The 12,457-nt window shown below is 58.5% G+C and overlaps 1 protein-coding gene across 7 annotated transcripts in view; it reads left to right on the top strand.

The window, feature by feature from the left end:
* The first annotated feature begins 48 nt into the window (after positions 1 to 48).
* TMEM200B (transmembrane protein 200B) overlaps positions 49 to 12,457 on the top strand; it is a 39,763-nt gene continuing 27,354 nt past the window's right edge. The window contains exon 1 of one of the 7 annotated variants that reach the window (XM_075909111.2): positions 49 to 333. In XM_075909111.2, coding sequence (XP_075765226.2) covers positions 177 to 333 — 157 coding nt within the window. In that variant the 5' untranslated portion in view covers positions 49 to 176. Of the gene's footprint in view, positions 367 to 1,085; positions 1,467 to 12,457 lie in introns of those variants that run through there. The other 6 variants (XM_075909110.2, XM_075909112.2, XM_089773545.1 and 3 more) reach the window with 6 other exon arrangements.

Genomic DNA, 12,457 nt, shown 5'->3' with positions numbered 1-12,457 from the left:
CCAGCCCAAGGGGCCGCGAGGGAGGACGAGAGAAAAGTGAGCCGGGGGGAGGCTGCGTGCGCCCGAGGGGGGAACGGCGGGGCCAGGGAGGGGGAGGCGGCGGAGGGAGGCCGGGTTTAAAAGGAGGGCAGCGCAGGATTACGGAGGAGGAAGGGCGAGGGGAGGCGATCCCGGGCATGGCAGGCGGGGCCGAGCCGCCCGGCTGGGGAGCAGCCGCCCCACACGCGCAGCGCGGCGAGGATGGGCCGGTGCTGAGCCCGGTGCCCCCCGCAGCCGGAGGCGCAGCATGGAGCCGGGGGCTGGAGCAGCGGCAGCCGCGGGAGCCGGAGGCTGGTGGGCGAGACCGGCAGCGCGGGACGCCGCTGGGTAACTGCCCGGAGCGGGCGGGGGCCGTGGCCCGGGGCCCCTTCGCACCCCGCCCAGCCCCGTGCCCGAGCGCGTGGGGGAGCCGGGCAGAGCCCCGGGCCCGCTGCCTCTGGCCTCCCCCGGCGCAGAAACTTCTCCCGCCGCAGCCCCGGCTGCGCGCTGCCCATCCCGGTCAGTGCCGGGCTCCCGGCGGGACCCGCCCCGGTTAGCCTGGGAGCGGCTCGCGGGGGGCGGGTCGAGTCCCCCCCCTGCCCCGCGGGGAGAACTTCCCGGCTCAGAGCGCCCGCGGAGCGGGGCTGGGAGGGAAACGCGCGGGGCCGGATTCGCTCCGCTCCCCCGGGGCGGTTCCCACGCGGCGGACTCTGGCTCGGGGCGCGGGGGCGGCTCTTGCAGGTTGGGGCCAGGGGCCTGCTGGGAAGGGGCGACCGGCGCGGGTATGGCGGGATGCAGTGCGCCCTGATGCCCGGGCTTCAGCGGGGGGGACAGGGACTGGGGCTGCCCAGGCTGAACCCAACCCGCCCCTGTGCGGGAAAGCGGGTTAGGCTTCCCGGCCTGGTCCTGGGGGACGGCCACAGGCTCTCCTTGGCCTCTGGGCGCACAGCCCTGCAGGAGAGGCGATGAAATCCTGGCCCCCAAAAGTAGCCGGTTAAAGGAAGGCTGGAGCCGCGAAAGGCGGGGACTGGGGTAAGATGAGAGAAGGATCTGGGGGGGGGGGAGGTTGTGATGCTACTGAGTAATACCAGCCTGTCTGCTAAACCCTCTGCTGTGGCCTTGGCTGCATCAGGGAGTATTTGGGGTAACCCCCTAGCTAGAGAGATGCACCCACTTAGACTGGCTCTGCCCTGGCTCTGGAGTTCAGTAACTAGCCCCATTGAGCGGCTTTTACCTCTCTCTCTCTCTCTCTCTCTATCTCCTCCTCTGTTGCTGGAATTTCCAAAGGCGTTCAGGGAGTCGTGCACCAAGTCGGCGGGAGCAGAGCCCACAGCTAACTCCTTGACCATCTTTTGTGTGACTCCTTTTGCTGGAGCACTTGTGCATAAGAACTTATTTAGCATTTCCCTCCCTCTGCAACTCTGAGATCTCCCTGCCACTTCCAAAAGGTGGGCATGCGTAGAGACTAGTCCCCCCTTTAGTAGGAGAAGGCACTGAGATGAGGAATCATGTTCTAAGTTCAATGGGAATATATTCTTCTCTTGTTTGCCTCTTGGTTTATTACAATGGTGAGCAATGCAGATATAATAGTCAAGTCTCAGAGGCTAGCCCTGTTAGTCTGTAACTTTAAAAACAAGTAGTCCTGTGGCACCCTTGGCTAACAAATATAAATCTAGTAACGTGAGCTTTCCTGGACAAAACCCACTTCTCAGATGAGCTTGAGTGAAGGAAAAAAGGGGTTGGTCAGAATATATAACTGAAAAAGGAAGGAGAGTGGAAAGAAGAAAAACCTGTCAGTTGTAGTGCAGGTGCTAGTGAGGCTAACTGAGTGGGCTGGAGGTGTCCCATACTTAGCTTTGGATGTCAGTGGGGTGCTGAATGTAAGGAAAGCTGGTTTATAATGGGCCGTAACTCAGACCTGCTAGAGAAGCTGCCTGAGCCCACCTCTCTAATGCCTTACTGGCCAGAGTAGACAACTAATGAGAATCCCTTTCTGAGACGCCTGTAGCTCCAACTCGCTTGTGACAGATTGTAGTTTAGTTTCCAGCTATGGTGATTAGTGTAATTAGCAGCACAAATCTGCATAAAATGGGCTTTGTAATTAGCAATCAGTTGGATGTTTCTGTGTTGGGGCTAGTGAGAACTAGACCACTGTAGCATCTGGCCCTCCTCTGGAGAACAGCAAACCCCAAAGAGACTAAGGGAAGTTTATGGCTAGAAACAATCCAGGAAGGGTAGGTCACTGCGTTGCACTTAGAGAAATAGTACCAGCAGATTCTTGTTTGGGTGGCACAACAGTGTTTATTGTGAATGCAGAACTCATTTTTTCAGTCCCTAGCTACAAAAACTATCCAGCACACATACGTGCTCTTCCACAGATGGGATATAGTTACAGCCTCAATTGCTCATGCTAGTTCTCTGGCCAGGCGTGCTGGGTTGTGTTGGTGCGCACCAATGCTCCGGAGGATGATCACAGAACCGAAAAGCCCAACTGTCTAGTTTTGCATCCATCTTTTTATGTTTCAGTCCCTAGATCCGATCCTGCCCCAGGGAACTGTATGACCATGAGTCACCAGTTAGCAGCAAATGCAACTTTGATCTTTTTCGCGGTGGGGCTTTTGTCTCTTTCTTGGATGGGCTCTTTTATTGTTGGCAGCTGGTCGCAGAGACCAGAAGAGTGGCTTCTGGCACTGATCCCATTACAGATACATGCTTTGAACAGAGTTGAGGCAGTACAAGACTTAAAATTGGGTTTGTGACATCGTGGAGTCAGTTGAGTTACAATAACAGATTTTCAAAGGCAATTCTTAACAGGTTACTGACGAATTAACCCGAAAGTGGTTAATACTGTTTCGTTTATAAAATCCTGTCCATAACAATTGGGCTGCAATTCATGAGGTTACGTAACGTCACATTAAAAAGGTGACTTAATTCTGCAGCTCTACAGCTGCTTTTCAGACTGTGGGCTCTCTGGGTGCAGCACTTTCCTTACGTAGAACCTGGGCCTCCCCTCTGCTGCCTGCCTTGTCTACTGCTCTGATCTTTCTGGATCACTCGGCTGCTTAGTTCTGTCTGCCTAGTTACTTCCTATCACTTTCACTGTGACACTCAGGCCAGAAGTGACTTGCGGGTGATGCCAGAGTGAATCAGAAACACACCCCAGAAGTCATAATTTGCCTGCTCCTTGCTCTAACCACCAGACCCTGCTCCTCGGGGGCAGCTCTAGGTTTTTTGCCGCCCCAAGCAAAAAAACTTGTTGCCGCCCTGCCCCCCTCCTTGTTTTTTGTTGGCAGCAACCCGGAGCAAGGGTGGCTCCGGCCGCGGCTTGGGCCCCCTGGTGCGGAGGAAGGGGGCGTTCTGCTTGGCCTGGGGCACAGGATCTGGCCTGGCACAGCCCAGCACGGGGGGTAAGAGCTTGGCCTGAGACCAGGACTGGCCTCAAATGACCTAGAGCACCAGGCTGGAGCCTGGATTCTGTCTCCAGCCCTGCTTCAGTTTCCCCTTTGGGAGCTGAGGAGACACTGCTGCCCTGCGCGGCCAAGTGCAGTGACTGGGTGGGGAGGGGCTGGGGCTCCCCGGCCACCCCCTCCCGATGGATGTGTACCACGACCCCTGGCAGGGCCTTGTGCCCCTCCCCCTCCTATTCTCCCCCGCAGGGCCCTGCCGGGTCTGTGACGTGGCGCCGGCTGGCCAATCAGCATGTGCAGTGGGGCACACGCAGGTCCCAGCCCCGCAGGAAAGACTCAGGCAGTGCTGCCCATGGAGGGGTGGAGCTATGGGGCACCTGCCTGGGTGCTGGGACCCCCCCATGTGGGGGGTGTGTGGAAGTGGCTGCTGCTGGCAGGTGACTGTGGATGGGGGGGCAGAACGGGGGTGGCACAGTACAAACAAGTATGGCTGGAATGCCTCCCCCCCCCCCCCCCAGAAATGTGCCACCCCAAGCACGTGCTTGCTTTGCTGGTGCCTAGAGCCGGCCCTGCTGCTCCCTCCCAAAACGCACTGCTTTTGGCTGCTGGGCCAACCTTACTTTTGCTGCACAGTGATGAGCCTGGTAAGTCCTGTGCAGTTGGCCCTGGTTGGGGTCATGCAACCTAAAAATACAACCAAATAAAATAGCCCCGCCAGGCGCCAGCCCCGCATCTGGGCATGAGAGGTGACTGCGCAGATCAGCACAATGTTCAGGGGCTGGTTAGCAGTTGCAGGGCCGGAAGCAGCTGATGATGCGAGCTCTGATTCTTTGAGCTGCAAACCCTGTTCTGAATCCATCTCCTGAACAGGAAAGCTATGTCTACACTGGCGGGTTCTTGTGCCAGAAATATGCAAATGAGGCAAAGCGTGGAATATCGCTGAGCCTCATTTGCATACCTAATGAGCTGCCATTTTTGCAGAAGAGGCTCTTGCACAAGAAGGAGCGTCTACACTGCCCCTACTTGCGCAAGAAAAACCCTCTTGCGCAAGGCCGTGATTCCTGAAAATAATCAGCGTAGCGGCATTGAGCAAGAGGGTTTCTCTTGAGCAAGTAGGGGCAGTGTAGACGCTCCTTCTGGCACAAGAGTCTCTTCTGCAAAAATGGCAGCTCATTAGGTATGCAAATGAGGCTCGGCGCTATGCCACGCTTAGCCTCATTTGCATATTTCTGGCACCAGAACCCGCCAGTGTAGACGTAGCCGAATTGTTTTGGGTTAACATGTCCCATACATCGGTCCCTCCTGTTGGGCCTAGACTGGGCTGAAGTGACCCGGGAACAGAAGCAAATGAGAGTGTTAAGGACTCGCGGGCAGACTGTCTCACCAGTGGCAGCCCCGTTCCGCTTCAGGGCCCTTGGGCAGGTGGTGCCCAGCAGGGGCTGGGGGAGGTGGCTTTTGAGGGCCCTATTTTGGATGGGTGGGATCAGGTGTGGAGCTGCAGGCCAATTTGGAACAGATCAGGGCACCAGGCTCCCAACATTGCAGCATGTTTGATGCAGACGGGCTCTTTGTGTGTGTGTGTGTGTGTGTGTGTGTGTGTGTGTGTGTGTGTGTGTGTGTGTGTGTGTGTGTGTGTGTGTGTGTGTGTGTGTGTGTGTGTGTGTGTGTGTGTGTGGGTGTGTGTGTGTGTGTGTGTGTGTGTGTCCTAGGCCTGCCTCCTCCTGAAGGAAGATGGCCCACGCTGCTGTGGCTTGGGGCTTCCCCAACCTGCTTTGGGAGTTACCATGAGGGAGCCAGGAAGAGGGTTGAGCTTGGCACCCGTCATCCTGATGGACGTGAGATGGGGCCAGGTTTGAGGAGACCCGTCCTGCTTCCTGCCAGCTTGGAGCTTGGCAGATGGCCGGAGGAATGCAGAAGCCCCAGATGAGACCAGGGGACTGGCCACTAAGGCTCCTGCATCCTGCTCCTCGCCCTGTGGCTCAGCTTGGCTGTCTGTCAAATGGTGCGAGTGCGTTTGTCTCCCAGGGTTTCCCGTTAGTGAGTTCTCGTTAGCGCTTGTAAAGCCCGTTAGATCCTGAGGGAAACCAACTTAACTGTGAGTGATGAATGTGGGTCCCCCATTAGTTTGAATCTTACAACAAGGGGATGCTGCATGAGGGGACGCTGCTGGCACGGGAGACACACAGACTTTAGGGGGGAGTCAGCCAAGGTAGTGGCAGCCCTAGAGAGAATGATGTGCAGGAAGCACTTCAACAGGTGTTGTGTCCATGCAGAAATACCCGTGAAGGCCCCTCTTTCTTTATCGCTTTGCCCAGTCGCTTTCCCTCTGGGCTTGGCAGCTGATGCAGGGATGGGGCAGGAGCAGCTGAACAGGTGCATAAGCCAGGGGGGCAGAGTCTGTGTTTGGGGCCAGGAGGCAGCACTGAGTAGCAGAGGGAAATTGGGGGCCTGGCTACCAGCCAGAGGTGCTGCTCAGTGAGCTCTGGCAGGCTGCAGAAGACTCTGCCCCATTGCTTGAGTCACGTGGGGCAGGCTAGACCAGGCTCTGGGGAGTACAGACAGCAGGGAGCAAGCCAGCTCTAGTTCCCGGAGTTCTCTTCCGTTTGATTCCTCTCTTCAAATCTCTTAGCCGGGCAGTGGAAAGGTGAGCCCTGGGCCAGCCTCTGCACGGGTGACCCTGACTCCTGGGAGCAGCACTGCTGAAGCCAATGAATGGGGCTGCTCCCGGGAGCACAGAGCAAGCCTGGAGTCCCTGCGCTCAGTTGATTCCCGAGTCTCTCAGCAGCGGGGCTGCTGTGCAGATGTTCCCCCTGGGAGGGCCTTTCTGAGCTTGCCGCAGGCTGGCATCCGGCTGTGCAGCAAGGGGCCTGGAGCAGGGAGTGGTCTGGAGCAGGCTGGGGGCTGATGAGGGAAGGGCTGCTGTTCAGGAGCGTAGGGCCCAAGGGTGCTTGCTCAAGGGGGAGGGGTGATGCACCATATGAAGGGGGAGGGGTGATGCACCGTATGAAGGGGGAGGGGTGATGCACCATATGGGGGGGGGTTGCTTTTCATTCTTATTGGCCCTTTGCTGCATTGGGAACTGGACATGGCAGCCCTGGGCTAGTGCCGGCGCCCGGCGCGAGGGCTGCGCTTTCCCTTGCTTAACTCCGCTGCGTGCTCCCCCGGACAGCCCCAGGAATCATCCCCTGGCATTTGGTCACGTCTCTCTGGGTCAGGGGGCCAGAAATAGAAGCTCCCGTTCGGCAGCTCCAGCCCAGGTCGTTTTGTTTTCAGTTCCCCCTGCAGCCGCCAGGACGGGCTTGGTCCCCTCCTGTGCGCTCAGCAGCTCTCCCGGCCCCTCACACAGCCCGTCCTCACCCCTCTGCTCCTGGCTCTGTCCAGGGGCGCTTCCTCCTAGTGCAGAGATTGCTCAGAGCCTTCAGCTCTGCTCCCTGGCTGGGCGTTGCAGTGTCTGCTGCTTGCTCTGAGCCTCGCCCGGGGGCTGTGGCTGGGGGACTCCAACGTGTCTAAGATGGGGGAGGGGGTGCCCCCAAGGCCTGCCCACTGCCCCCTTCCTCTGGCTCCGTGCCGGTTGATAGTCCCCTCTGCCGTGGCATGCCTGGCTCCCCGGAGGCCCTTCGTGAGGCTTAAGGCCTAGCCGGGACTTGCTGCTGCCGAACTGCCGCTGGAGATTGTCCACTTGTAGCTCAGTGGGGCCCTTGTGGCCCCTCCTAAGAGACCCAGGCCTGGCCCCTGGCAAAATGGCGGCCACGCCCGCCCAGGCAGCCTGTTGTGCGTCAGCTGGTTCCTGGTGACTTTCTTGTTGATGGGCTGGCAGCCTTGGAGGCCCAAACACTCTGAGCCCCGGGCCAGGGGAGCCCTCCTCCCGCGCTGCACTGGACCAGTGAGTGCTCGGCTGCCATCTGACGTGACCTCCCCCAGGGCGGGAGGGGCCCCTGGCTTCCCTGCCAAGACGGCGATTTCCTGCCAGCCCTGGGGGTTCTTGAGATGCAGACACCAGAGGCCCTGGGAACTGGCCTGAGCCCCTCTGACCTCTCACTCCAACAGCCACCCCGCCTTGGGGGGGCGACTATGGACCCGGTGCAGGCCCTGCCATCGCTAAGCAACGCCTTGGTGCAGCCAGGCGCGGACCGGCTCCTGGAGGGGGCGCTCCGCTCCCAGGTGCGGGCCTTTGAGCTATGTTGGCAACGGGCACCAGGGCGTGTCTCTGCCGTCGCCCCTGCTGCTCTCGCCCAGGGAGGAGTGGGCAGCGTCCAGCCTCCCCGCCCGACAACTCGGAGATTCCAGGGGAGCCTGAGCAGGGACCAGAGCCCTGCCAGGGCTGGAGCAATGGTGCAGCCACAGCACCGCTCTTGTGCACGGCAGAGGGCTCGCGGAGCGTCTCCTCTCTGCCCCGGGCGTGGGTGGCACTAGAAGGTGACACTGACAGGGAGTTATTTTTAACCGTCCTACCTTGGAGCAGACTGTAATTATGATTCCCCTTCTCCTGCCGTGGTGGGAGGCGGCTCCGGGGAGGATGGTTCCAGCAGGCGCCGTGCTGCCTGGCCCCTCCCGGCAGTCGTGTCTCGGGAGGGAGGAGTGGATGACAGCGCAAGGGAGGGAGCTCTGTGGCTGGAGAGGAGCTGGGGCTCACGGGTGGGAGTTTTTCCTACCTGCCATCGCTGGTTGGGACTGTCACCAGCTCCTCTCGTGGGTGCATTGGCGTGGGGGTGTTTAGCTCTTGCTCCCATGACGCAGCGGTGAGCTGGAAGGGTCCCGTTCACTTCCACGGACTTGGATGGGTGCAGACCAGGCCCTGTGTGGCACCCGGCACTGTGGCACATTCTCCCTTTGCTGTGGGGGAAAGACAAGGGTTTGACTGTGCTTTGGAGTCTGTAGCTTGGGTGCTGTCCTGCCTGCCCAGTGAAGAGCCGGTCTTGAGGGCCGTTGCATTCGTTCCAGTCAACGAATGCTACAGAAATCTTCTCCTTATCTCCATACTCAGCATGCTGCAACTGCCAGGCTCTGCCATGCCTCCCTCCCCACCCTACCCGGGGACCAGGGCCTGGCCCCCGAGCACAAAGCAAATTGGAGGTGGCCAGCGTCAAAGCCCAGTTGAACGCTGGCTGACAGGCTTGACCACGAGCGCGCTGAACCCCTTTGCTGAGCGCTGTCCCCGGCCTTGCCTGGCCTTGCAGTTGCACAGCAGCCTTGCAACGGGAGATTTATCCATGTCTAGAGACCAGGCTCCAAGCTCCGTTTGGCCACTGCGGTGCCGCTTGCTCGGCAGGAGAGAGCTGGAGGTGCAGCTTCCTGCTGAGACCTTGTGCCTCCAAATCTGTTCTTGTCTCCTCGCTTCCCCCTCTCCAACCCTCTGGCAGTTTGTCTCCTGCTGGCCCAGCCTGGCAGAGCAATTTAAAATACACCCACCATGGAACCCCAAACATGGGCCACCCTCCCCCCATCATGCCATTTTGAAAACTAATAAGTACGGGGGAGGGGTCATTTGCTTGTGAAATTCTGAGCCTTTAGGGTGTGCTCGCATCACTCCCTGCATAACGACAAGGGCTGGAAACGTTCGCTCCGTGATGCTCATGCAGCGAGTTCTGCCTGGACGCCGCCTTCTGCTCTAAGCGGAGCCCCTGCTATCGTGAGAGCGGGCGATGCCGAGAGCTTGAGCTACGTGTGGGCCTGGGCTGCCACGCCGGGCGTGTGTGCGCGTGTGGCAAAGGGCCCCTCAGCCTAGTGGGGGGCCATGTTCTCCGAGTCTGTGAGAGCGTGGTCACCGAAAGGCCCCTGGGTTGGTCCCGTCCCACCGCGTGGAATTTCTTTCTCCCCTCCCCAAGGAAGGCAGAGGTGCTGACCGACTCTGTGGTGTTCCTGGTCCATGCCGACATTCCGTGGGCATCTCTCGCTCTCTAGGACTGAGCCACTGTTGTACCTGCTGCAGGACGTTAAGGAGCAGCTCCAGCTGGCCGCTTTGGAAAACTCTTCTCCCAGGGGCACGGGGTGGATGTGCTGTGGTGAGAGCCGGGAGGCTGGCTGGGAGCCGTGTGTGGATCCAGGAAGCGGAATGTGCTGGTAGAGCACCAGAATGTCCCAGCTGGCCCCAGGGCGTGGGTACCGGGGAAAGCTGCCTGCCAGGGTTGTGCTGCCAATGTTCTACCCGCAGGTTCCTCTGAGGTCTCCCTTCTGGAGCCTGTGACGATTCCTGTGCTGCAAGAGGAAGGGGATGAGCCATTTGGATGCCTTCCGCACTGGAGGGAGGCAGTTGCACAGAGCAAGTTGGCACACGAGCTGAGAACATAATAGACCCTGTTTGTGAAGAGCCAGCTGAGTGCGTGGATGGCACAGGCCAGTGCTCACCTGGGCAGAGGGTTGTGAAGGGAGGCTGAGAGACTGTCTTGCTCTAGGAAAAATGTGTCATACCTGCCTGCTTGGTACCATCTCCTCCATGCCAATGGCCACCGAAAAAGCCCTTCCCTTGTAAGAAGCAGTTTGACAAGCCCCCAGGGAGGAGCCTTGCTTGGCAGGAGTACCAAGGGGGCAAAGGGAAGGGGAGTCACCCCAGCCCTTGCTTCTGTCTGAAACTTTAACCAGCCCCTACTCCCCCCCCCCCCCCGCAGCGTCTCCTCTTGCACAGAAACAAGCCCCGGGTAGGAGCTGGCACAGGTGCAGAGGAAACCTGGAGCTGCCCTTTCCCCAAAGTGCAGTGATCGGACTCCCCAAGTCCTTGTCCAGGTCACTCCCCAAACATCCTGTGTTTGGAGTGGGGGACTGGGAGTTGTTTTAAATGCTGCCTGCTGGAGTGAGGGTCCTCCCGGGGGGGAGGGGAAGGGAGTCTTATGGTAATATCCTACTCTTGTCATCAGTGTTATCTCTGTTTTATAGACGGGGAAACTGAGGCACAGAACAGGGTAGTGACTTGCTCCTGCAGGCCAGTGGCAGAGCGAGGAACAGAATCCACGTTGCCCAACTTTTCCTATAATGCATTAACCACTAGGTAACACTGCCTCTTGTGTCGCTGCTTCTTGTGGGCTCTTTGCTCCTGATACTGTCCTGGCTGCTGAGGTGAGTGCAGGATGCTTCGGGCTCATTGGATGGACCCGGCTCTGGAAGTGAAGGAGCTGCTGCTCTGACCCCAGCACGCTGGGCTCACGTTAAACGGCTGAGCAGGCCAGATGGAGCGTGTGTCTGTTCAGAGCCTTGCACCCCCAGGAGTATGGTGCTGGGCCTGGCAGTAGCAGAACCTCCTCACCACCTGCGGTGATGCTGCCCGGTGCACTGGTGCAATCGATCAGCAGAGAGACTTCCCAGCACCCACGTGCTTCATGCCCAAGTTGCTTTTGCCAAGTCTCCCAGGGCTGTTTGAAGATTTTAGGCATGTACGGGAGGGAGGAGCGGCCGGAGGGCTTGTGGGGGAGCCATCAACCTGCCCAAGTGATGGGGGATTAAGGAAATGGTTCTGATTTTTAATGAAAGGCTCATAGCAGGATTTGAAAGCTTAACTTCCAAACTCCCAGTCTAGGAGCTGAGCTGCTGCCTGCTGTATCATGCAAACGCCGTTCACGTTTCTGTAGCATCTTTCATCCCATGGGACACCAAGCCCTTCCCGAACTGCAGATGATCTGCTGAAATGCAGCCACCTCTGGAGTGGAGGGCAGCAGTTGATTAGCAGCACAGCAGCCTGCATTTCAGGAGGGATGGAGAGTCCTTCATCAGTGACACTGGGGCAAACACCCCTCTTTTGCAGGGCGTGAAGCTGAGCCTGTCATGCCGGCACAGAAGAGAGGGCTTCAGGCTCTCTCTACACTTGGCGCGGGTTTGTGAGCCTGCTAAAATAGCGAGTTAATCAATGAACTCGAGTGACAGTGTCTGGGAGTTTTAGCATTTGGTGGCAACGCTGGATTTTTTTTACAAAGCTTATGTAACCCTTGGGGATTCTATTAATAAAAATAATGGGGCTGCACTCCGGGAAGAGCCGTCACTAGCGAGGAGCATGAAATGCTCCAACTTTCAAAAACATGCTGCCGTGAGTTGGTGCTTTCTACGCGCAGGGGAGGACAGTGGGGCTGGCTGGCAGTGGGCGGAGGGGGACGTCACGCCAAGAAATTTTCGGGGAGGGCGGGTTGTTTCTATTCAATGAATCCCTTTCAATCAAAGAGCTTTTTGATGGAGACTGTTGCAGGCCAGTCAGCTGGGGCAGTGCCCCTTTAAATGCCACTGACCCTCCTCTGATCAGCACTAGGGAATGGGATGTAATTGAATCACCGTTCAAACGGTTAACCAATATGCATAAGCTTATCGGTTACCATAACGGTTACACACCCGCTCCTGGCCCTGCTCCCAGGGAGCCAGCTGCCACCCCATGCTGTGAGCTCTGTAGCGCCAGGCAGCAGCCAGCTCTCCGGGAGCGAGGCCAGAAGGTGGGAGCCAGTACATGCCAGGAGCCAGCTCAAAAGCCAGCTTCCAGCATGCAGCAGTGCCCAGGGAGCTGGCTACCATCCCATGCTGCGGACCCTGCAGTATAACGCTCCCACTCCCAGGGAGCCAGCTGTGCTGCGGGCTCTACAGGATAGAGCCTTCAGCCTGTAACTACCAAGATTTTCAGAGGTGACATGGTTACTGAATTAACTGCTTTTTAAAATCCCTAATTGGCGCCCCTACCCCACCCTGTTGAGCTCTGGAGCCAGGTCTGCCCCAGCGCCTCCATTGCAGAGCCCACCTCTGGCTGGCTGCCTCATTGGAGGGCTGCGCGGAGATGCTGAAGACCAAGAGAGTCATGGAGAGTCAATGTCCTTCCTGCCCGGACAGCCAGTCCCTTGCACGAGTGGCAGTACGTTGTGCAGCAGGGAAATGAGCTGTGTCTGGAGGTGGCCAGAGGACTAGCTGAGCCGTGCGGAAGGGCACTAGCTTGCTTACCCTTTTCACAACTGACAGCTGGCACCATGGACCTGATCCAAAGCCCAGTGACACTCATGGAAAGCTCCCACTGACCTAGGCGGGGTTCCACTTGGCAGGGCCCGGTGCGGATACAGAATTTCTATCTGCAT

Source organism: Pelodiscus sinensis, chromosome 26 (assembly GCF_052426305.1).
Source record: "Pelodiscus sinensis isolate ZL-2025 chromosome 26, ASM5242630v1, whole genome shotgun sequence".
NCBI lineage: Eukaryota > Metazoa > Chordata > Testudines > Trionychidae > Pelodiscus > Pelodiscus sinensis.
Note: the sequence above shows the minus strand (reverse complement) of the source record. Positions and strands in the feature narration are given on the sequence as shown.